The following is a 21,263-nucleotide window of genomic DNA, read 5'->3' on the forward strand; positions in this document are numbered from 1 at the left end:
ATGGGCCAGGGCATCAGGGTGGCCTGGACCGAGGGTCAGGAGAGGAGCCCTCCTCAACGTGCTAATTGGCGGCAACAGGTGGCCAAGGCGCCCGAGGGTCTGGGGGGAGGGGGAGGTCTGCGGGGCTCCGAGGGCGGATCCTGCCGCCTCTTCGCTTCCTCATTGGCCTCCACCGAGCGTCACCGTGAGTCAATGTACAGTGTCCTTCCGCCACAGAATATAGTCCTTCCCAAAAGGGCAACCTGCAGGCCCGTTCCGGCCTCGCGGCACTTCCTTCTGAATGACTGCTCCCCGTGAGCACGCAGAAGGGCGGGCCGGGCGAGCGGGAAGCCAGGATTGGGTCGGGGGCGGGGCGGCGGAGGGATTGCGGCGGCCCTACTGTCGGGATAACCTTGAGGCAGAGACAGCAGAGTCTGCACACGAGTGACGCCTCCGGAGCCTCGCGACCTCCCAGCTGCAGCTCCTGCCGGACCACGCCCGAGGTGAGCGGGGGCCGAGGTTGCGCCATGCATGCCCACCTGGACCCCGTCGGCCCGGCTCGTGCGGATTCCTGGCACCCATTCCACGGCGGTGTTGGATCCTGGGCATCTTGGACCTGGTGGGGCTGGGGGAGAGAAGCTGCTCGCACCCAGGGCCTGTTCTTCAAAGCCCCCAGCTCCCGTTTCTTCCAAAGTCAGATGGGTCAGCCAGCCCCTTTCCTGTCTCAATCCCTACTCTCATTCTGGCCCCATTCTCGCTACCCACTTTCCCTCCTAATCTGCTCCCCGCTCCCTTTCTCCCCTTCCCGCTCCCTTGCTCGCCTCCCCTTCCCCCTTAATACGATGCCTTTCGCCTCCTCATCTTCAACCTGCCCGTTACCCCCTCATTCTGATGCTTTCCTTGTAACCTCTCCATGAAAGCCCTCTAGCTCCCCCCGCCGCCGTTCCTCCCCACGCACGTCCTCGTGCCCTCTGCACACCCACCCCTGCCCCATTCGTGCTCCGCTTCTCGCCCCTCCCCTCCATTCGGGTCACGTCTGCTCCTCCGCATCCTTGTCCTCCGCGCCGCGCGGTCCTCGCCCCTCCCACTCCGTTCTGGTCACGTCCGTCTACTCCCCGCCCCCATCGCCCATCTCCCATCGCCCATCTCTGTCCAGTCCCTTCTCCATCACGCATCCGTCTCGGGCTCTCCTGGAGCCCCGGGCGCGTGGCCCCCGATGGGCAGGTTTGGCCGGGTGCAGCCGCGATGCAGCGGTGGCCCGGGTTATGTAACCCGTGACCTTCCCCGCCTCCGGGGAAGAAAGGGTGGATGCTCCTGGGACGCCCCAGATTCGATGGGGGTGGCCGCGGCGCTGCGACCGCCCGCGAGAGCGTCGCCGGGCTCCATCCGGCCGCGGTGGGGCTGCACGTAGCGGCCGGCGTCGGGGACCCGCCCCGCGGCGCGACGGGCCTGCGACCGGTTTCCGCGCGGCCTCACCTGCAGCGCGATCTGCCGCCCAGGCGGCGGAGGCCACGCCTCTGCTTCCCGTTGCTTAATTAACAGACGCTCCCGCCTGGGGCGCGGGGTGGGATGGAGTAGGTGTGGGCTGGCACCACGGACCGCGTTCACTCAATAAAAACTGCCAGGAGTTGTTTGGGGCAAAGGGATGGAGACCGGGATGACTGGGTCGGCCGTAGTCCACAGTGCTCGCATTCTTACTAGAGAACCCACACTGGTTGTGTGGTGAGGAAGGGACGCCCTTCCTGCTCGGGGAAGCGGGTGGCGGGTGCCAGGAGGCCTCACGAGCTGGCGTCACACTGAGTTTGAATAAGTAGGAAGGCACCTTATGGTCTGAAGGTTATTTAAAGGCAAGGTCATGGAAAGACTTCTTATGCATGTCTTCAAAACAGGACATTGCTCCTCTCCAGTACCAGAGAGCCTGATGGATGGAGGCATCGGGGCGGTGTCAGCAGGCGTTTAAGATCAGGTTTGACTCATTAACATGCTGATGAGAATGATGGAAGGAGTTCGGCCCCAGGACGTCAGTTTTCCCTGTGGGAACCTGGAGTAACGTTTTTCTCCTGATTGTTTTTAGACACACACACACACCCCACGGTGAATAGTCAGTGCAGTGTCTAATCTATGGCGAGATCTCAGAAATGCCTCCAAATGTACACTTTTAGTCACTGAACAAATTCATACATAATTGGGCACGAAGGCTCTTCATGCCATCCCCATACACAGTTCATAGTTATCCTTGGGAGTCTCTAAAGCCAGCTATCTCCTCAGGGATCCTGGTACAGTGTTTACAAAGTAACTAATAGCGTTACTTTGAAACTCTCCATTTGCAATGGGTTTTCTTCCCCTGAGAATAAGGACCTCTTGACAAAAAGGCAGGGGAGTGGGAGATTTCAGTCTTTAGTGTTTGGCTATAAGAAAAGAAACAAACTTGCAACCCAAGACTGAAATCTTTACCTTTTACTCCCAACTTGCCCAGATTCTAGGATTTGCCCAGCCAGCTGGTAAGGGTGAGATAAGGATGGCAGTGCCGCCCCCCCCCCCCCCCCCCCCCCCCCCCCCCCCCCCCCCGCTGTACTGGAGGTGTGGCCACTCCCTAGGGTGATAGGAGGGCCTAGGTCAGGACTCCCACTCTGTAGCATTGTTAGCAAATAATTTGTCCTCTGGTTATTCAAGGATGCTGCTGGGAATACAGTGGGGCTGTTCAGAAGGGCTGGGTATGTTACTATCAGCATCTTTGGGCGTGGGGGTGGGGAGGCTCTGTGGGGAAGATGACTCAACCTTTCAACTTAACTGCTTTTGAGAGAATTCTCTTCGTTGGGTGAGTGGGAAACTATGTTATGATCTTTGCAGGTTTAAAAAGTCCCCTCTCCCCTTTCAGTGAGTCAAATAATGAAATATGCATTTGCTCTAGTTAAAAATATCTCAGCTACAGTGAAAAGTGGTTGGTCCAGGTCCCCGGCTCAGTACTGCCCTCTAAGAGCAGAAGTGCAGTGCAGCAGAGACCTATACCCAGTCTGTGCACATTCCAGAGCCTTCTGTGGTGGGTGTGGCCACCTCTTGAGATAAGGGCTGTAGTAGATATGAATAAGGCCTGAAAGAATGTCCTTGAACTCATTTCTGAATTACTGGATTTGAGCCAGAAGATATGGACATTAGAATCTTCCTGTCTACTACAGCTACTCTCATTTTAATCACTGCATTAGAAGTAAATTTAGTGTTGAATTTACAGTTTAACCAAGAGCATTACTAGGTCTTTAAGAAATGTACCCTCAGTGATTTGGCAAATTTGGTAGCTGTGACTCCAAACAGCTAGCACCTATGGGAGTTATTTCTGAGCCTTGAATGTTGGGACATCAATGTGGAGTCATAGGAAAAACCATTTCATTTTTTAAAACTGTTTATTTCTTAATGATGAGGCAATGGAAGGAATGAGGAAATGGTTGTGAGTGGGAAGGTAGAAAAATGCCACTCTTGCATTAAAAACTCATACTACATGAGTTTTAATCTATTTTGCTTCAGCTTTTATGAAGACATGCCAGGAGGTGTTATTCTGACCCAGAGCTAAGGCTGAGATCAAGGTGGGGAAAGTGACTCATTTGACATTGTTATTTCTGAATCATTTTGAGGATCCAAAAGATGAAATCCCAATTAACTGGCACACCACAGAATGTGAGCAGAGTTTTCTTGCAATCTTACGAGATGTATAAGTGATTTATTTGGTAAAAAGTCTTATAGTACCTTGAGTCATCACTTTAAGCATCACATTCTGGTACAGATTGGGATAGAGTTAAATGAAGACCATTCTTAATGCCACCATACATTCTCTGAGAGGCAGCCTTAGACTAAATAAATGAATAGTCTGCTTCTTCAGTACTTTGTCAAAGAAGCTTTTTGGGGAAAGGTGAGCCAAAGGGGATGGTAGGTGGTGTAGTGCAGCCTGGGCTGGGCCCTGAGCAGTGCTGCTCCGCCCCTGCAGTGGTTCGTGCCAGTCTGCACGTAGGAGAGCGAGACTGCAGTACCTCTGGTGGCCTCTGAGACTAACCTCCCCCACTTCTGACCACAGGCAAAGCTCCTCTGGCGCTTTAAGCCTCTTTCCTGATGTCAGCAAGCTGTGTTTGGAAGTCAGGCAGGGGCTGTGGTGGGGAGATGCCAGGACCCCACTGTGATAAGGCAGGGAGGTTGCTGGTCATAGCATTTCTGAGTATGAGGCAGGTTAGCTGATACAGTCCAAAAATTTTTCTGAAAGTAGCCTCATCCCTTCTAAACATCTTTAATCAACCTACAGAGAGATAGTATTTCTTTCACTTTAGACAGCAGGTGTCTCTCCTGTCTCAGGTGTGAGTCAGCTGAGTTGGTTTGGTATGAGGCAAAACTGCACATTTTGGAGAAGCCCTGGAGTTTTGATCTAGGTAAAATGTAGGGAGGTAAAGACTTGATATCTAATATCCCTCTTTTGTTATTATTTTAGAAAGCAGACTCACAAAAGTTACCCATCAGATGGTATCAAATGTTGGCGAAGGGGTGGTAAGGCAAGAGCGGACATATTGGTTATTGTAAATGGATAGAACCACTTTGGAGAGCAATTCAGCAATATTTAGTAAAGTGGAAAATAAGCATACCCTGTGGCCCAGGAACTTTATTTCTAGGCATATAGAAGCTCACACCCGCACAATGAGACATATACTAGGAAAGCTACAGTATTGAAAGCTGAGGAAAATTGGCATAATGGGGGTGGGCGGGGGAGGGGGGGATGGCCAACCAGTAAGGGAATACATAAATAAAGCATCTAGCTGTGCAGTGGGCTGGTGTAGTAGTTCACATGAATTTATTAGATCTGTATATCAACTAGATAGATGTTAAATGTGCTGAATGAAAAACCAAGTGTGATGATATTTGTACAGTATACTATATTTAGGGCATTTTAGAGAACAGCAATATTATGGGGCTCGGTATAGCTATGGACACACTTAAATGAACTAGAAGGATAAAAAAATGTGTGATATTGGTTGGTGTCAATGTTTTTGATGGGGTGTGGAAGAGGTGAAGAGACCCGGGGATGGAGAAAAATAATCTATAAAATTGTAATTGTTTTTTTAAAAGTCTAAAAAGAAATCTGGCTAAATGTTAATGGTCAGTTCTGGGTGGCAGAAATACAGATGTTAGTAGAAATACAGATGTTAATATTTCTTTAGTTCAAAACAAAAAAAAAGAAGTTAACCTATTAAGGTCACTGTAGGAAGACCAGTCACACTAACTAGGTCAGTGCTCTTGGTCAGCTGGCACTGCCTTCCTTCCATCCCTCCCTTTCTCCCTCCAGCTGTGATGCAGGTCGGCTCCTCTAAATGCTGAGGCCACCACCCAGCCTGGTTGTACCTGACTTGGAAGAGCCCTAAACCAAAATATGAATCCCAGGCCTGGAAGCACTGCCTCATTACTTTAAGCCTAGTAGGAAGCACCATAACACAGCAAAGCTTCATCCAAACTTCCTCCTTGGGCTGAAACAAGTCCTCTGCTCTGAGCATGTACAATCAAACCAAGAAATCCTTGGCATCTGAGGACAGGGAGGTTTCCCTGACTTGGGACTTCTGCCCTGGAGTTGTCTGTTCCATTTGGGATTGGGCCCTTTCAGGCTCAGCTTTTGTGTCCTGTTCCACACTCCGGTTTGAAAAGGGACCTTAGGCTCCTGCTTATAAGGTTTAAGTCACTTCGTTCTAGCCCTGAATAAATAAAAGCAAGGGAATTTTACTTGAACCCACAGGTGGGTTCATTCTGTGTAACCAGGTAAACTAGACTTTGCTTTCTGTTATGTGCCTGCTGAGGGTAGGTAGCACAGACTTCTGATTCACATTTCTTAGTTAAAAATTGCTTATCCTCCGTAACCCACTCTGTATGCAAATACACTGTTTCGTGACTCTAACTGTACATCAGGATGCATGCCCATTCACTGCAGACCCTAGGTTCTGTGGCTGGCCCAGTGCCCGTTTGCATCTTCTTGCTGCCATCGTCAGATGAGGGCCACCCTTGGGAGTTATATTTCTCTGCTCCATCTCTGGGGAGAGAGCTAGGGAGCAGGCTGGCCTGAAGCCTTGTCCACCATATTGTGATGTTAACTTTGCAATGAATGCTTAGAGACGTGGAGGCCCAAGTAGGAAATGGATGTGAGAGCGAGGAAGACAATTGTAGGCATCAGGCGTCATCATTATTGGGTCAGTCTGTGTGGTGAGATTGGCATTAAAGCAAAATCGGTGCAGAAATTCCTGGCTGGTTAAAAGTTGGCATTTGCATGGATAAGTTTATAGGCCAGGCTGTTTACTAGGGCAGAATGATTCGGGCCTTTGTGAGACAGAATTGGTGGAGTGAAGTGTGAATCTTTCCCAGAACAGCTTGCCTACAGTATAGGCTCTCAGAAATGTTGGTTTTTTGTTTTGTTTTTAAAATATATTTTATTGATTTTTTTTTTTACAGAGAGGAAGGGAGAGGGATAGAAAGTTAGAATCATTGATGAGAGAGAAACATCGACCAGCTGCCTCCTGCACACTCCCTACTGGGGATGTGCCCACAACCAAGATACATGCCCTTGACCGGAATCTAATCTGGGACCCTTCAGTCTGCAGGCTGACGCTCTATCCACTGAGCCAACCGGTCAGGGCATGTTTGGGTTTTTTGTATGAATCCCCCAACTCCCTGCTGGTTTCTGAAGAGTGGCACAAATGACACTATAGCTTTAGAGAGCCAGGAGCCACTTGAGAAGAAAGGAAAGGTGGAAATAGGAGCACCTGGAGCTGAGCTGACTGCCTACTCTGTCCTGTCAGCCTGTCCTGAGGCCTCTGATGGTGTCTTGTTTCCAACACAGGAGAAATGGCTCTGAGGAAGATCCTACTGCAGGGCCTCAGGCTCAAGAATAAAGCTCCTGTACCTGGGCACGGCGTTTCCCGCCATCAGTGGATACACCGGGCTTCCACTGCTGCCCGGAGGTTGGCTCTGCATGTCGGTGCCTCCCAAGGAGGAGGATGCAGTAGTGAGTCAGCCTGACAGGGCTGGGCAGCATGTCCTGGCAGGCACTGTCCAGGCGTCCAGCACGAGGAAGGGAGTTCTTCCCAGAGGCAGGCCCTGCGAAACCAGGACTGGCTTTCCAGAAAGTGTCTTAGGCAGAATTCTAGGTGGTGGTGGGATTGGCAGCTTGTCCTCTGGAGAAGAGGTTCCTGGAGGCCCTTGGAGACAGGCAGGGGGACCAGTTAGTTGGAGAGCCAGGCATAAAGCATGAGGTCTCTGGTTTGGTAGAAGCTTTAAGAACATGCTGAGACCTTGTAGGAGTCTGGTCTCGCTTGCTGACAAGGAAGGTTTTTTTTTTTATTGCTGGTATGTATTTCCACTCAAATACCAGATAAGTTTTTTTAAAATATATTTTATTGATTTTTTACAGAGAGGAAGGGAGAGATAGAGAGTTAGAAACATCGATGAGAGAGATACATCGATCAGCTGCCTCCTGCACACCTCCTACTGGGGATGTGCCCGCAACCAAGGTACATGCCCTTGACCGGAATTGAACCTGGGACCATTCAGTCCGCAGGCTGACGCTCTATCCACTGAGCCAAACCGGTTACGGCCCAGATAAGTTTTTATTAGTTATTTTTGTGAACAAATGTAACTGGGTGAACATAAGATCAGAGCTTGTAAACCTTGATTTAATTTGAGATGGTGAAATAGGGTTAGTGTTTGAGCCCAATATAATTGTATCTGCTAATGGCATTTTCTGGTCCTGGAGGCAGGCCTTCTGTACCAGAACACCTTTGTAACAAAGATTTTGCTATGAAGCCTGAGGACAGACTAAACAAGAAAAGAAGCTTGCTGGATTTGGTCAAATAACTAACAGGTTTTGGCATTAAATTTTTCTATGAACTATATTAATATTTTTATTTTATTTATTTGCTTTGAGGTTCTGAATGCATCAGGTTGACCTTTTTTTATTAATGTTTCAGAGAGGAAGGGAGAGATAGAAACATAAATGATGAGAGAGAATCATTGATCAGTTGCCTCCTGCACGCCCCCTCCTGGGGATCGGACCTGCAATCCGGTATGTGCCCTGATGGGGAATTGAACCATAACCTGGTTCAAGGTTGATGCTCAACCCCTGAGCCACACGGGTGGTGGTGGGGGGCGGGGGTGACCTTCTTAAGCCGGTGAAACTGTCCAATTGTGACCTAGGGCCTAAGATGCATTATCTTACTTGCCACACTTAAACAGGGTATTCCTAAAGTATATAAAACAGCAATTGCGTAATAGAACCAGGAGATTCATATTTGTATTTTGTTTTTGCTATATGTATTTATATATATGTGTGTATATATATACATATACATACACACACACACATTTTTTTATTGATTTCAGAGAAGGAGAGGGAAGAGAGAAACATCAATGATAAGAGAGAATCATTAATCAGCTGCCTCCTGCACGGCCCCTACTGGGGATTGAGCCTGCAACCTAGGCATGTGCCCTTGACCGGAATCAAACCCAGGACCCTTCAGTCCCCAGGCTGACGCTCTGTCCACTGAGCCAAACCAGCCAGGGCATCATATTTGTTTTTAATTTCAACACTTTTACCAGGATGCTTGTAAATATATTGTTTTTGAAGAGGTATGTTTGTAATTTTTCTTATTATAGAAGTTTTTCATATTAGTAAATTCATTAATAAAGACAAGAAAAAATTTTGCTGTACTTCTATCATCCTGACAACATAATGTTAATATTTGGGTAGCTATCCTTCTAGCCCTTTTATGTATGCTTAATTAGTAACAGCTGAATCTCTAGGAGCAGCTCCCACCTGGATACCTGGTTATTAAAGTAATTTTTCCATTACCCCAAAGAGCTTTAGTTATACTCGGCTTTCACACCTGCATCCTTGTACAGCTCTGCAGGGAAAACCTTACTCAGCTCCGAGCAGTCTTTGCAAGTGGGGCCAAGGAGCCACCCTGAGCCAAACAAAGAGCATTATGTCACCGGAGGCCCAAGCCCAGAGAACACGAGGTATGACCAGTAATCAGTGGCCCCAGGCAGATCTTTGCAAGGAGACCCTAATGTCTCAGGTCTAGTGAAGAGCAGGCTGATGCTTTTTTTTTTTTTAATATATGTTTTATTGATTTTTTTACAGAGAGGAAGGGAGAGGGATAGAGAGTTAGAAACATTGATGAGAGAGATACATCCATCAGCTGCCTCCTGCACACCCCCTACTGGGAATGTACCTGCAACCAAGGTACATGCCCTTGACCAGAATCGAACCTGGGACCTTTCAGTCCGCAGGCCAACGCTCTATCCACTGAGCCAAACTGGTTAGGGCCAGCTGATGCTTTTAAAGAAGAGTGGGGTTAGTTACTCCAACCCTGTCATTCAGACCTTATTTTATTCATGACACAGTCTTTGGGTTGGATGGCTCTCTCTGCTTGGAGGCCCCAATGAGGCCTTTGCCCCATATGCCACCTGCAGGGTACATCTCCTCAGTCATGTTCCCTTAAAAGCCATACTTATTTAAGCCTGGCTGGGTGTTCTGAAGGCACGCAAGCCCTGCTTCAACTGAGTGCAAGTACAAGGACCTTGGCTGTCCAGCCATCCTGCTGTAAATCAGAAGTTCCTCAGGTTTGGCATGGGAGAGTGGAGGTACAACTTTGATTTTGACAAAGAGGCATTAAGACACACGAAGAGGTATTCAACAGACACTGGGATATGTCCAAGTGCTTAAAGGTACAGAACAAAATAGGTCATGGAGGAGAGGGTTGACGTTGATTTTTGGAGACCTGGTAAGTATTAGGGAGTTACTAGGAAATGCACATTGAAAAGGAACGGTGTGTTTGGAATGTGGAATAGTTAGCCGGTATCTTGTTTTTTATCTTAAAAGTTTTAGGTTCTGTGGTTGAAGACGTAGAGCCATTAGTTTTTAACAGCTGACAAAAGGTTTGCTCACAAATGGTCACAAAGCTTTTGGGGCTTTTACCAGGTTTCTTAAAGATGGCAGAGATGAGTTTAGTTGCATGCTCTTCTGGATCCACCCAGAGAAGCCACAAAGTCAGGGATGGAGGAGGAGAAGTAGTAAGGTTATACGTATTGGAAGGGTGTGGGGGTATTTGGAGCCCTGAGACTGAGGAGGAGGTGGGACAGGGCTAAAAAGGGATTTGTTCCTGAGCCTGGGCTGAACCTTTTAAGCTTGAGGACTTTCGAAGGAGTGGCCTTGGTCTGAAAACTGGGGGAAAGGGACAGCCTTCTGATGAGGAGTGTCAAGCTTCTGCGGGCATCCTTGCCTGACAATTCTTCAGAGCACTGGCCACAAGCTTCTCACTTCTTTGTCTCAAATCAGCTAACGAACTGGCTGAGTGAGTTTAGTTATAAATCAGTAATGCAGAAAAGCAAAGGTCAGGACAGTTGTCAGGATTGTAACCTTTGCTGATTAATTACCTGGAACAGATGGTCTTTGTTACTGGGAGTGGTGTGCTTGTCAGACTTCAAAGGGCAGTTAGGATGGTGCATCAGGAAATCAGTTGGGAAAAAGATTTGACAAGCAACTTTAATCTCCTCTTGTTGCAAATACAGCTCATTTTAGAACTAGACTAGAGCCATTGTGGTTATCCTTGATTCTATGCAAATTGCTTTGCACATCCTAAAGTCCTGAGCAAAAGTAGATGTGGTTTTTAGGTACATACTCCTGTGACAAAAGATTTTGCATTCAGAATTCCAGTGGGACTTTGTTTTGTGCCCGGGGATTGGTTTTTATTGTTTATCAGTGGGCTAGGACCTACTTGGGCAAGTCACATGAATTTATATGGTGCTTTGGGTGAGTGGAAATATAGGACTCCGGAGCTAGGAGGACTGCCTGAGTGGTGGTTTTCTTCAGAACCAGGAACATCACTTGGAGTTTGAGTGGGGATTGTTAAGATGCAATGTGAATGCCCCACCCTTCGCAGATATTTGTAGCTTTGAGACAACTTATCATACAAAGATCTAGATTTACTGAGGTTCTAAACTAGGAGTCAGTTGTTTATATCACTGGAAGGTGGTTACAATTTTCTTTTGAGGAAGCTCCTTTGGGGCATGTAAAATGATAATATTTATAGGATTATCAGGAAAGCTGTCAAGGTAGAAACTAGGCCAGTGTGAGGGAGATCTGCTTACAGTGGATGCCTGGGAAGTACATGCATTCATTGGGTCTGAGGTTTTAACTTGCTCATGGTCCCATGAGCCCTTTGCCTGACTTGAGGAACACCCACACAGTCAGAGTATGCAGGGCTCCCTGTGGCTTGTGCACAAAACTTGCTTATTGAGTTAATGTGTAAGCAGGAAACGGCCTCCTGTGCCAAGCAGTGTCAAACAACCCGGGCTTCTCAAACTCATCATTCTCTTCAATCCCCTGGACCCAGGACCTCAGAAGCCATGTCGAAGCCCCAGAGCGATGTCGGGACTGCCTTCATTCAGACGCAGCAGCTGCATGCAGCCATGGCTGACACGTTCCTGGAGCACATGTGCCGCCTGGACATTGACTCGCCGCCCATCACGGCCCGGAACACTGGCATCATCTGCACCATTGGTGAGTGGGTGTGTCCCTCCTCTAAAACAAGGCTTCATGTGAAGTGATCTTTTCTCTCCTAAAAAGAATAAATGCAGCAAACCTGGGTGGTGAGTGAGATTCTACACCAGTGATGGCGAACCTTTTGAGCTCAGCGTGTCAGCATTTTGAAAAACCCTAACTTAACTCTGGTGCCGTGTCACATATAGAAATTTTTTGATATTTGCAACCATAGTAAAACAAAGACTTATATTTTTGATATTTATTTTATATATTTAAATGCCATTTAACAAAGAAAAATCAACCAAAAAAATGAGTTCACATGTCACCTCTGACACGCGTGTCATAGGTTTGCCATCACTGTTCTACACAGATTCTTGTGGGAACTCAGACCATAGGAAGCTGCAATAAAGAATAAGTATGCTTTGTTTCTGCTAACGGCAAAATGAAGAAGGCATCTTCCTTCGCGTATCTCTGTAGGATCATCTCCAAGACCAAGGAAGATCTTCTTGTCATTCTCTGTGCAACCAAGATTCTTTGGTTGGACATCTGGCTTCAGGGAGAGCAACATATCAAGAGTTCTTTAATCCTAAGCAAGTTTCAAGTGTTAATCCTTTGAATAATTAAGACTTTTGTCTTTAAAACTTTGTTCACCAGGCCCTGCTTCCCGATCGGTGGAGATGTTGAAGGAGATGATTAAATCTGGAATGAATGTGGCTCGCATGAACTTTTCTCATGGAACTCACGAGGTGAGCCTTGGTAGACAGTTTGGCCACTGAGATGGCTTGTAAGATGCAGTGCTTATTTGGCACCAGTGGACCAGGCAAGAACGAGTCTGGGGTTTACAGCCAATGGAAAAATGGCCTTCACTAGCCCATTCCTACTCTCCTTTTCCCCTCTCCTGCCATCTCAACTGGCCATGTCTCCTTAAACAAAGACCTTCTTTGTCAGTGGCCATGGTTCTCCCACATACCTGGGCTACCATTAGTCCTCACAAAGGAAAGTGGAAGGATTCTACTGGAACCCTCCCTGAGCCATTAGGTGTCTTGGCCATAGGGCTTGACACTCCACCCAGGGTTTCTGTACTAGCTCATAATGCAGTGACGAACCAGAAGGTCACCCTACGTGTTGATTCTGGCCTAGTTTAGACCAAGATAACTAGGCAGGTCCAGGAGAAGGGTTTCCACTATGGCAAGTTAAGGACTGAGTTTAAAGCACTAGCAGGTGCGCTGTTGGCACAGTAGCTAGTGCGTCAGTCTCACAAAGCACTAACTGTCTGGCATTTATTCCCAACTTCATCAGCATTGTGTCCCCAATCTCTCCCTTCCCAAGGGTTCAGGTCCTAGCACTTTCCCAGGAAGCTGGGAGGATTGTATTAGTGCTGGGCTGTTTACAAGCTGACTTGACCTGTGGACACTGGCCTTACCAGGGACCAGGCAGCTCTTGGGAAGCCCTCCATTCCTGCTTCTGTTCCCAAGGTCAGAATGCCGTTTAAAAGCCTTCGGGCTCAACCATAGGCCCTGAGATTTCACACTGGCATTGATAGAAGAGTAATGGATGAGCCAAACTTTCCCTGCTCTTTTTTGTTGTTGTTGTTGTCTTTTGTTAATCCTCACCTGAGGATATTTTTACATTGATTTTTGGGAGAGTAGAAGAGAGAAAGACAGAGAGAAACATCGATTGGTTGCCTCTTGCATGAGGCCTGACCAAGGCCTGGGCGGGGGAGGAGCCTGCAACCAACGTACGTGCCCTTGATCGGAATCAGTCCCGGGACTTTGGCCCAGAGGCTGATACTCTATCCACTGAGCCAAATGGCTAGGGCCAAACTTTCCCCACTCTTGACTTCTGAATAAAGAGAATGCTACCCAATATGGGCGGGGGGGAGGGGTTGCCCTCTGGTATTTGGAAGTTGGTGTTAAGTTTAGACTAAAAATAAAGCCTCAGAAAGAGCAATCCAAGAGGTGAATTCCTCCTCTCTGGAAACATGAGACTTCATCATAGGTTCCCAACCCATTTTCCGTAAACAGCCTATGGCCTGGCAGGTAGCCGGCCTCCAAATGTCATGGAGACCTGACCAGGTTCAGAGGAACTGTGCTCAGCAGGCATCTCAGGCAGGTTAAAACATGCCATGACATTCTGTAATTTTCCAAAGGAGGTTCTCCGCAGGAGTCATCAGGAATTACTTAGCCCAAAGAGAGCTAAAGACATTAGTGAAAATGGGTTCACACTTGGTCCCTGCTGCTGGATCAGGGATTCAGGGTCTCCTGTGTGCAGGGGAGGGAACAGAAATAGAGTTTAAGATGTTGACCTTTAACTGGGCTTTATGGCCTCTTCCATCCAGTAAAATAAAACCGCACAGCCTTGAAATGGCCAGGGCAAGTGCTGTCTGCTGCGCCTGCTGGATGGGGGCGGGCTCAGGGATTTAACTTAGAGACATTTGGAGGTAATCTGTGCTTTAACTCTTATTCACAGATTAGAATTGGAATTGAAAAAAAAAAAAACCAAGTCCCTCGTGTGGGTTTATTTTCGGTTTTTGGCCAGGATGAGGTTGTCCCTGGGATCTGGGCTTTGGAAGCTGATCTGAAATTGTTCTATCATATAATGTAATGTAAACAAGTTATAGTTTGTGCATCGTGGCTCTTGACTAGCCTCTGGGGCTCTCTTAACATTTTAAATGCTCTTCTAAGCAGAACATTGAAATTGTTTTTTCTCCCTCACTCTGACAGAGGAATATCCACTGGCTGCATTTGATCTCTTCACAGCTTTACCACAGTATCTCTAGCCCCCACTTTTTTTAAAAAAATATATTTTATTGATTTTTTACAGAGAGGAAGGGAGAGGGGTAGAGTTAGAAACATCGATGAGAGAGAAACACTGATCAGCTGCCTCCTGCACACCTCCTACTGGGGATGTGCCCACAACCAAGGTACATGCCCTTGACCGGAATCAAACCCAGGACCCTTCAGTCCGCAGGCTGACGCTCTATCCACTGAGCCAAACCCGTTAGGGCTAGCCCCCACTTTTATCAGTTCACATGGGCAAGATGTGTTGTTACTGAACATGTGGTCCCATAATGCTGTGTTGGCCAGAAATACTGACTTGACCAACCTAAATTTAGACTTTTCCACGAGGGCAGCATTGAGAGATGCAATTCTTTACCAATTGGTAACATCCAACAAAGCCACAGCCACAGTGGAAGACTTTAGTAAGCCTACCAAAAGATGACCAACTTAGTGGATTTGGTAATATAATACCTGATGATCTAATTGGTTTGTGTATATGATTTTATCTACAAGACATAAATGCCTGATTATCTAACACGTTAAGCGCTATGGACTGACACTATACTTTCCGTCTGGAAGACGGAACAGGCTGGGCAGTTTAAAAACACGGATGTTTGCCGGGCTGGCGTGGCTCTGTTGTTGAATGTCTGTCTATGAACCAGGAGGTTGTGGTTCGATTCCTGGTCAGGGCACATGCCCGAGTTGCGTACTCAGTCCCCATTGTGGGAGGCGTGCAGGAGGCAGCCCATTGATGATGCCCTCTCATCATTAAATGTTTCTGTCTTACTCTCCCTCTCCCTTCCTCTCCCTTCCTCTGAAATTAGTAAAAATATTTTTTCAAAATAAAATAAAATATGCTAATAATTCAAAAATATATTAGGCATCAAAAAAAACTAAAGTTTTATAAAGTAGAAATTATATAGGCCACATTCTCTGGCTTATCTTTTTATGGAAATTGAGAATAAAGTCTAATATAGTAATCAGAAAATTTGTAAACTTAAATCCACTTGTCAGAAAGCAAGAGTCTGAAAGTAAATGAAATAAATACATATTTAATACAAAATACTAGGGGGGAAACCTAAAATAACTTTAAAAGAGTGAAAGAAAGGAATTTACTTAAAAGAATAGTTTAATGAAGTAGAAAATAAATTTGACAAATTGAGCCATGAGCTGATTTTAACAGTCTAAACCCAGTAGTGTATTAAAGTCATGACCCTGACCAAGTAAATTGTATTCTAGACACACAGTTCACAATGGGATTAACGTGTGATCAGTGTAGTAGAAGTTGATAATAGGTAACACTCATTAAATAATTACTATGTGCCCATTTCTGTTCTAAGTGCTTCATGTGTTCTCTTACATCAATTCTGAAGAAGAGGTATTTGACAGTATTCAACACCCATTCCTTTAAATTATTCCTGTATTCTATTCTGTACTATTTTATTGCAAGTAGGCAATAGAAATTTTCATAACTTTTACAATAAGGACCTCTACCTCAAAAAAGCCAGTGGTCCTCATTATAAAGTATGCCTGAATTAGGAGCTGAGGCTTTTCAGACACAAGCTTTAGGCAACACCATGCTTGGAGATTAAACTCTGGTTCAGCTCCTCTCTCTGGCCTCATACTTGCAGGAGCCGCTCTCCTGGGCAGTGGTGGTTAAAGGACAAGGCCCACACAGTGCTGAATGGGGTGCCTCTGTTACCAGCAATGCCATATTGATTACACTTTTTAAGAACTTTTGACATCTTAGCTTTGAGTCAAACGGTATTGGCAAGTGGAAAAGAGAAAGGGCTTAAGAAAGAAGATTGACCCAGCCAGAGTGGCTCAGTGGTTGAGTGTCAGCCTATGAACCAGGAGGTCATGGTTCGATTCCCAGTCAGGGCATATGCCTGGGTTGTGGGCTCCATCCCCAGTGTGGGATGTGCAGGAGGCAACTGATCAATGATTCTCTCTCATTGATGTTTCTATCTCTTTTTCCCTCTCCCTTCCTCTGATATCAATAAAAATTATTTAGGAAGGAAGGAAGATTGAAGTCAGGATTGTTGCAAGGGAGAAAGGCATACTTCCATCTTTCCCTATTCCACTTCAGTCTCTAGAAAGTAACTGTGAACATAGGCCTGCATGACCTTAGGAATAGGCCACCTTTTATTTAGCTTGGGCCACTGTTACTTAAGTAAATAACTTTAAGTTTGAATTGTAGCTGGAATCAATAGAGGAAAAGCTCAGAATTACCAAATCTACTCAGCATCTGATTGACAGACCAGTATTATCCAAACACAAGCCTGGACCTTTTACTCCTGTTGTCTGCTTTATTTGATGAGTTCTGAGAAAAAAAGAACCATTGAGGGGACACGGGCTTCTTCCCCTCCTGCCCCCCAAATTATTGGGAAGAAAGAAAAAGAGAGAGATTTTAGTACATAAACCCTACCAAATCAACCAGGCCGAAGATACATAATACCAATAATAGTTGCAAAGTTCCTCTTTGTTTTTGAAATATAACAGAAAATACCCAATGTAAGAAATGGAAAAAAGTGTTGCAAATTCTTCTGAGGAGTGGAATTAGAGGTATAAGAGGAAGTACTCTTTTTTTTTTCTTTTTTAAAAATAATTATTTATTGTTGAAAGTATTACATATGTCCCCTTTTCTCCCCATTGACCCTGTCCAGCGCGCCCCCCCCCGCCCCCCCCCAGGTCTTCAGCACCCTATTGTCTGTGCCCATGGGTTATGCATATATGCATGCAAGGTCTTTGGTTGATTATCTCCCACCCACCCCCCTTCCCTCTGAGATTCCGCACTCTGTTCCATGCTGCCACGTCTCTGGATCCACTCCCTTCATCACTTTGTTTTGTTACTTAGATTCCACATATGAGTGCTATCATGTGAAACTTGTCTTTCTCTGAGTGACTTATTTCACTTAGCACGATACTCTCCAGGTCCCTCCATGCTGTCTCCAAGGGTAAGAGATTCTTCTTTGTTACTCCTGCATAGTATCCATGGTATAAATATACCACGGCTTTTTTGTCCACTCATCTATTGATGGGCACTTGGTATTTTCATTTGCTATTTTCATTTCATTTCATTTCCCTTTGCAAATAGCAACAATCCTGACTTCAATCTTCCTTCCTTCCTTCCTTCCTTCCTTCCTTCCTTCCTTCCTTCCTTCTTCCTTCCTAAATAATTTTTATTGATATCAGAGGAAGGGAGAGGGAAAAAGAGATAGAAACATCGATGAGAGAGAATCATTGATCAGTTGCCTCCTGCACATCCCACACTGGGGATGGAGCCCACAACCCAGATCTTAGCTATTATAAATTGAGAACACAGGCTTCTTTATGTTGAGACGTGTTTACGCCCATGCCTTTAATGGTTTTTAGTGGCAATACTCTGAAAAGTTTCTAAGATTTACCCTTGAAGTGAATGAGTGCTGTGATAGAAGTGGTGGAAGCCAAGGAGCTTGAAATAAGCAGGGCGGGTACTCAGTACACGGGTGAGATTAGACCAGCGGTCGCCAACCGGTGGACCACTGGTAGTCCGTGAGGTCAGAAAGGTTGGCAACCGCTGGACTAGACAATGGTAGAGGAGGTCTGGAACATCCACAGGTCTTTCCTGAGTGATCAGCATCAGCTCCAGTGCCAGACCCTGACCTGGCGTGTGGGAGGACGCTTACTATTGCCCCTCCTTTCCCCCAGTACCACGCAGAGACCATCAAGAACGTGCGCACGGCCACCGAAAGCTTTGCTTCTGATCCCATTCTTTACCGGCCAGTTGCTGTGGCCCTGGACACTAAAGGACCTGAGATCCGCACGGGGCTCATCAAGGGCGTGAGTATCCTGGGAGAAGTGAGGGGGAAGTGCAGGGGTCGGGGCCCAGAGATGTCCTCAGCTGTCCCCGCCCTCCTGGAAGCCACATTCCTCAGAGTTCAGGAGTATAAATGAAGGTTGTATTCGTCGCTGTAAAAATGTTGATTTAATCTACTTGGCTAAGAAACGATACTAAAAAGGAATCCTTTTTACTCTAAAAAAACTACTTCTAAATCTCTACCTTTGGGGAGCAATTTGTCTCTTTTCCCCTATCATTAAATAGCATAACTAGAACATTGTAGGCATATCTGGGGTTATTTCCTTGAAATATACTAAGTTAGGCAATATGATGATTTATTCCCCAAGGAAAAAATCTTTACTGTTACTTCTACACAAGATTTGAGCATTGTTCCCTGGAGGAAAGCATTTCTTTCCCTGCCAGGGCCTGCTTGGCCTCTGAAGTTTAGACTTGGGGCTTACTCTCTTGTCTGCAGAGTGGCACCGCGGAAGTGGAGCTGAAGAAAGGGGCCACTCTCAAGATCACCCTGGATAACGCCTACATGGAAAAGTGTGACGAAAACACCCTGTGGCTGGACTACAAGAATATTTGCAAGGTGGTGGAAGTGGGCAGCAAGATCTACGTGGATGATGGACTTATTTCTCTGCAGGTGAAGGAAAAAGGTGTGTTTAAAACCGGCTTCCATCTCTAAATTTCTTGGACACAGGAAGAGAGGTAGCTTATTCGGCTGACAGCAAGATTGAGTCTGTATTCCCAGGAATTCCCTTTATAATAACTTCTTATCCTCAAAAAAAGACTTGAGTCCTGCTTAATCATGCTCTTGGGGAGTATATAAGATTTCTTTTTATGCATCCTCACTGCTTTGAGCTTTCTGCTTCTCTCCTCCATTCATCAATGTGATATGTACAGGACTCCAGTGTTTCTGGGGATGATAGCTCATTTAAGTGCCAGACACTAGTCTAAGCATTTTACATGATAATTTGTTTAAATTTTAAGACAACCTTATGAGGAGGTATTCCTATTTAACATGTGAGGAAACTGAGTCCCAGAGAGATTAATTCACTTGCCTAAGGTTACACAGTCAGTGGAATTGGGATTTGGGCTCTGGCAGTTTGGCTCCAACTGCCCATGCTGTGCTGCCTCCCAGTTCACTGTCCTGGCGACAGAGGCATCGGCTTTTTGTTTCTCCCCTCTCTGTTGAGGACACATGCCCTCATTGCCCTCCTCCCCGCCTGCTCCATTTGACACAGGTGCTGACTTCCTGATCACAGAAGTGGAGAATGGTGGCACTTTGGGCAGCAAGAAGGGTGTGAACCTCCCTGGGGCTGCTGTGGACCTGCCTGCCGTGTCAGAAAAGGACATCCAGGATCTGAAGTTTGGGGTGGAGCAGAATGTAGATATGGTGTTCGCATCTTTCATTCGCAAGGCATCTGATGTCCATGAAGTCAGGAAGGTCCTGGGAGAAAAAGGAAAAAACATCAAGATAATCAGCAAAATCGAAAATCATGAAGGAGTTCGGAGGTAAGTCCCGACCGTCTTTCCCCGCCTTCTTCTGCCCCAGCCCAGCTCTCTGAGGAAACAGGTGTACCCTGTGAGTACCTGGCTGCCTGTGCATCAGAACACAGCCTTAGCTTGTTCCAGACCCACCGAACCAGAATATCTGCAGGGGAGAATTGGAAGGCGTTGGTATATGTTTTTAAAAAGCTTTCCAGGTGATTGGAATGCCAGATTCTTGTCATTGTTCCAGAGACCCAGGGATCAGCCTTGGAGAGGACAGGGTCACTGTTCACAGGATCAGGAGCCATGGGGCTACATGCCTAACCAGGAGTACTACCTGTGTTTGCTGGAATGGGGTGCCACCCAGAGAAAAGGCAGCAAGCGGGCTCTTTGGAAAGGGCCGTGTGGAAGGAAGCTCAGGGCCTGGGGTTGATGCTGAAGATTATAGTTTCCTAGTCTGCACTTAGAAAGCAGCTGGCTGGGTAACCGGGCTAGCTCTGGCATGATATCAGCTTCCTGGAGGGGGGCATGTGGTTCTCCTCTAGGCTTAGATTGTCCCAGCTCAGCTCACAGCCTCCCCAGTGCCCACCAACTAGAGTCAAATGATTGTGGCCAGCGTGGTGACATCTGTTCTTTGGCTTCCTACTAAAAGCATAACTCAATGCAGCTAAAACCCTAGACTAGGGGTGGGCAACCTTTTTGTGAGTGCGTGCGAAAACCAGCAAAACCTCTGGCTCAAAATTCTTCTGCGTGCCAACCCTAATTTTTTGAGAACATGTTACCCCTACTTGGTATATCTCTTAAGGTGAAGAACCTTGAAGAAATAATAAAATTCATTCACGCAACAAAAACACAGTATATGATGATGAAAAATAAATTTATTTACATTTATTACACTGATAGTCCGACAGAAAACTTTATGACTCCGTTTGATATTATCAGTGGGACTTTTGCTGCTGCATCACTAATGACAGAGATTTTACATCAGGTTTATATTTCGTGACCTTCAGAGATATGCACGAGCTACTACTTTCATCCGTCAGGCTACTCCTATTATGAGACTTAACAAAATTCATCACTGAGAACAAAGATTCACAAGCGTATGTGGATGAAAACATGGAGAGTAACGCTGTTGCAAAGTTTTTTAAACAAAAAATTTTCTGGAATGGCATTCCAAGTCCTCAATAGTTCGTTTTTGACACTTCTCTCTGGTACTCCTGTCTCTAATCGCTTTTTTTTCAATGTTTTCCAAGTCAACTCTAAAGTCAATACATTTCTGCTTCCAAATAAAAAAGTCGATATTAAGAAAAAAATTGTAAATGGAAGTTATAAGAGAGGGTTTCGAGTGCCAGCAAAAGTTACTGGCGTGCCATGTTTGGCACGCGTGCCAGGGGTTGCCCACCCCCGCCCTAGACCTACTCGTGTGGATTAGGCGTGTGCTTGAGGAGGGTGGAAGGAGCAGCCCTGCCCCCTGTTGTGACCTTGTGGTCCTTGACTTTGTGCAGATGTCCTTTGTATTAGGTAAGCCAGCTAACCTCGGACCCAGGCCAGGCAGAGCCATATGTCCTCTTCCCCTCGGCAAGTTGGAGGGGGAGCAGCCTCAAGGAGCAGCCCTCGGGTTCCTGGGCTGGAA

The 21,263-nt window shown here is 46.4% G+C and overlaps 1 protein-coding gene across 8 annotated transcripts in view; it reads left to right on the plus strand.

Moving 5' to 3' along the window:
- Positions 1-209: 209 nt before the first annotated feature.
- Positions 210-21,263, plus strand: part of PKM (pyruvate kinase M1/2) — a gene marked incomplete at its 5' end in the record, with an annotated part of 29,478 nt that continues 8,424 nt past the window's right edge. For 3 of the 8 annotated variants that reach the window (XR_013995608.1, XM_081084966.1, XM_081084968.1), the window contains 6 exons: positions 210-482; positions 11,385-11,551; positions 12,188-12,279; positions 18,004-18,135; positions 18,609-18,795; positions 19,384-19,654. Coding sequence is in view for 7 of the 8 variants with exons in the window: in XM_081084966.1 (XP_080941092.1) it covers positions 11,398-11,551; positions 12,188-12,279; positions 18,004-18,135; positions 18,609-18,795; positions 19,384-19,654 (836 nt within the window). Of the gene's footprint in view, positions 483-1,868; positions 1,946-8,895; positions 9,007-11,384; positions 11,552-12,187; positions 12,280-18,003; positions 18,136-18,608; positions 18,796-19,383; positions 19,655-21,263 lie in introns of those variants that run through there. The other 5 variants (XM_081084964.1, XM_081084965.1, XM_081084967.1 and 2 more) reach the window with 3 other exon arrangements.

The sequence above is a fragment of the Myotis nattereri genome (assembly GCF_964212035.1).
Source record: "Myotis nattereri genome assembly, chromosome: 1".
In the NCBI taxonomy this organism is placed as follows: Eukaryota; Metazoa; Chordata; class Mammalia; order Chiroptera; family Vespertilionidae; genus Myotis; species Myotis nattereri.